The sequence below is a fragment of the Emiliania huxleyi genome, assembly GCF_000372725.1.
Source record: "Emiliania huxleyi CCMP1516 unplaced genomic scaffold EMIHUscaffold_56, whole genome shotgun sequence".
In the NCBI taxonomy this organism is placed as follows: Eukaryota; Haptophyta; order Isochrysidales; family Noelaerhabdaceae; genus Emiliania; species Emiliania huxleyi.
The window spans coordinates 464,417-465,895 of record NW_005197803.1 but is presented as its reverse complement, the minus strand read 5'-3'; the positions used below and the strand labels follow the sequence as shown (position 1 = coordinate 465,895).

The window sequence follows — 1,479 nt, the reverse complement described above, 5'->3', positions numbered from 1 at the left end:
ACGCCAACATGAGGGCGGGGATGCGGTATTGTGCAGTGCGCGTGCAGAGCACCGCGTGAATACGAGGGGCTGCGAATACAGTCGAATACAGCGGAGCACGCGCCCCCTCGAGAGCGCTAGTTGGGATACATGAAGACGTGCTCCGCTTCTAGGAGGTCGAGCCCAGGTCACGCACCCACGCCTTGCCGCCCCTCGTGGCAATCTCCGCGTGGCGGCGCGAAATCTGGCGGCGGGTAGGGGAGGGTTCGGAGCTGGGTTCGGGTGCTGGGTAGGGGAGGGTTGGGGCCTGGGTTCAGGTACTTGGGGGGGGTTGGGGGGTTGGGGACTGGGTTCGGGTAATGGGTGGGTAGGGGAGGATTTTGGGCTGGGATCGGTTACTGGGTGGGTAGGGGAGGGTTGCAGGCTGGGGTTCGGGTACTGGGGGGTAGGGGACCTGGTCGTCTTTCGGCAAGGTGACGTCGCAGGACGAGGAGCGGCCAACCACGGCCACGCGGCCCTCCACGGCAGCCCGGCCCTCGGCCCCGACCTGAGATGACACGAGGTTACACATGAGATTGCACGAGATTGCACCCACCACGGCGGAGGCCCGGCCCTCGGCCCCGACCTGCGTCGACAGCCGTGCGGGGAGAGTGAGGTCGCGAGAGGGCTGGGTGCGGGCGAGAGGTGACGGACAGGGCAGGACGGGCAGGAGGGGCAGGAGGGGCTGACGCGGGAGCGCGATCTCGTGTGATCTCGTGTGATCTCGTGTGATCTCGAGCCTGCAGCGGCAGCGCGATCCTCTGGCCCGCGTACTCGCCCTCAAGGCCGAGCAGGCTTAGCTTGGACGGCGGCGGGTCTGGCTGCGGCGGCGGCAGTATTCCGCCCGCCGCCTCTGCGGCCGGCTCGAGGTCCGCCAAGTGGTCCGGCGTCCACTCGCCCGACCCTGGTCAGGGGGGTAGGGGTAGGGTCAGGGTCAGGGTCAGGGTCAGGGGGGTAGGGGTAGGTGTAGGGGTAGGGTCAGGGTCAGGGTTAGGGTCAGGGTCAGGGGTAGGGCAAGGGCAAGGGCAAGGGCAAGGGCAAGGGTCAGGGTGATTCTAGGGTTCGCCTGGCTCGCGCTCGCGCGGCCGCGGCGCGGAGAAGATGTCCGAGAGCCGGCAGGTTTGCTGCTCCGCGAGCGGGCAGAAGACCTATGGTGATCTCGTTGGGTTTGGGTACCGGGTTGGGTGGGGAACTGCGGTTCTGCGAGCGGGCGGAGGACGTCCTCTGGGTACGCGCTCTGCCGCACCAGCGCCTGCGGTCATGGTGGGGCCGAGGTGAGCCGAGGCGGAGCCGAGGCGGGCCGAGGTGGAGCCGAGGTGGAGCCGAGGTGGGCCGAGGTGGGCCGAGGTGAGCCGAGGTGGAGCCGAGGCGGAGCCGAGGCGGAGCCGAGGTGGAGCCGAGGTGAGCCAAGATTGGGGCGGAGAAGAGGGAGACTAAGAGAGAGACGACGGCGCGATCCAA

The 1,479-nt window shown here is 68.5% G+C and overlaps 1 protein-coding gene across 1 annotated transcript in view; it reads right to left on the bottom strand.

Annotated features, from left to right (window-relative positions):
- The window catches only part of EMIHUDRAFT_213184 (hypothetical protein), a gene marked incomplete at both ends in the record, with an annotated part of 3,878 nt that overhangs the window by 443 nt on the left and 1,956 nt on the right, over positions 1–1,479 (bottom strand). Inside the window, one exon of the mRNA XM_005765303.1 lies at positions 434–604. Within this exon, the coding sequence (XP_005765360.1) occupies positions 434–604 (171 nt within the window). The remainder of the gene's footprint in view (positions 1–433; positions 605–1,479) is intronic.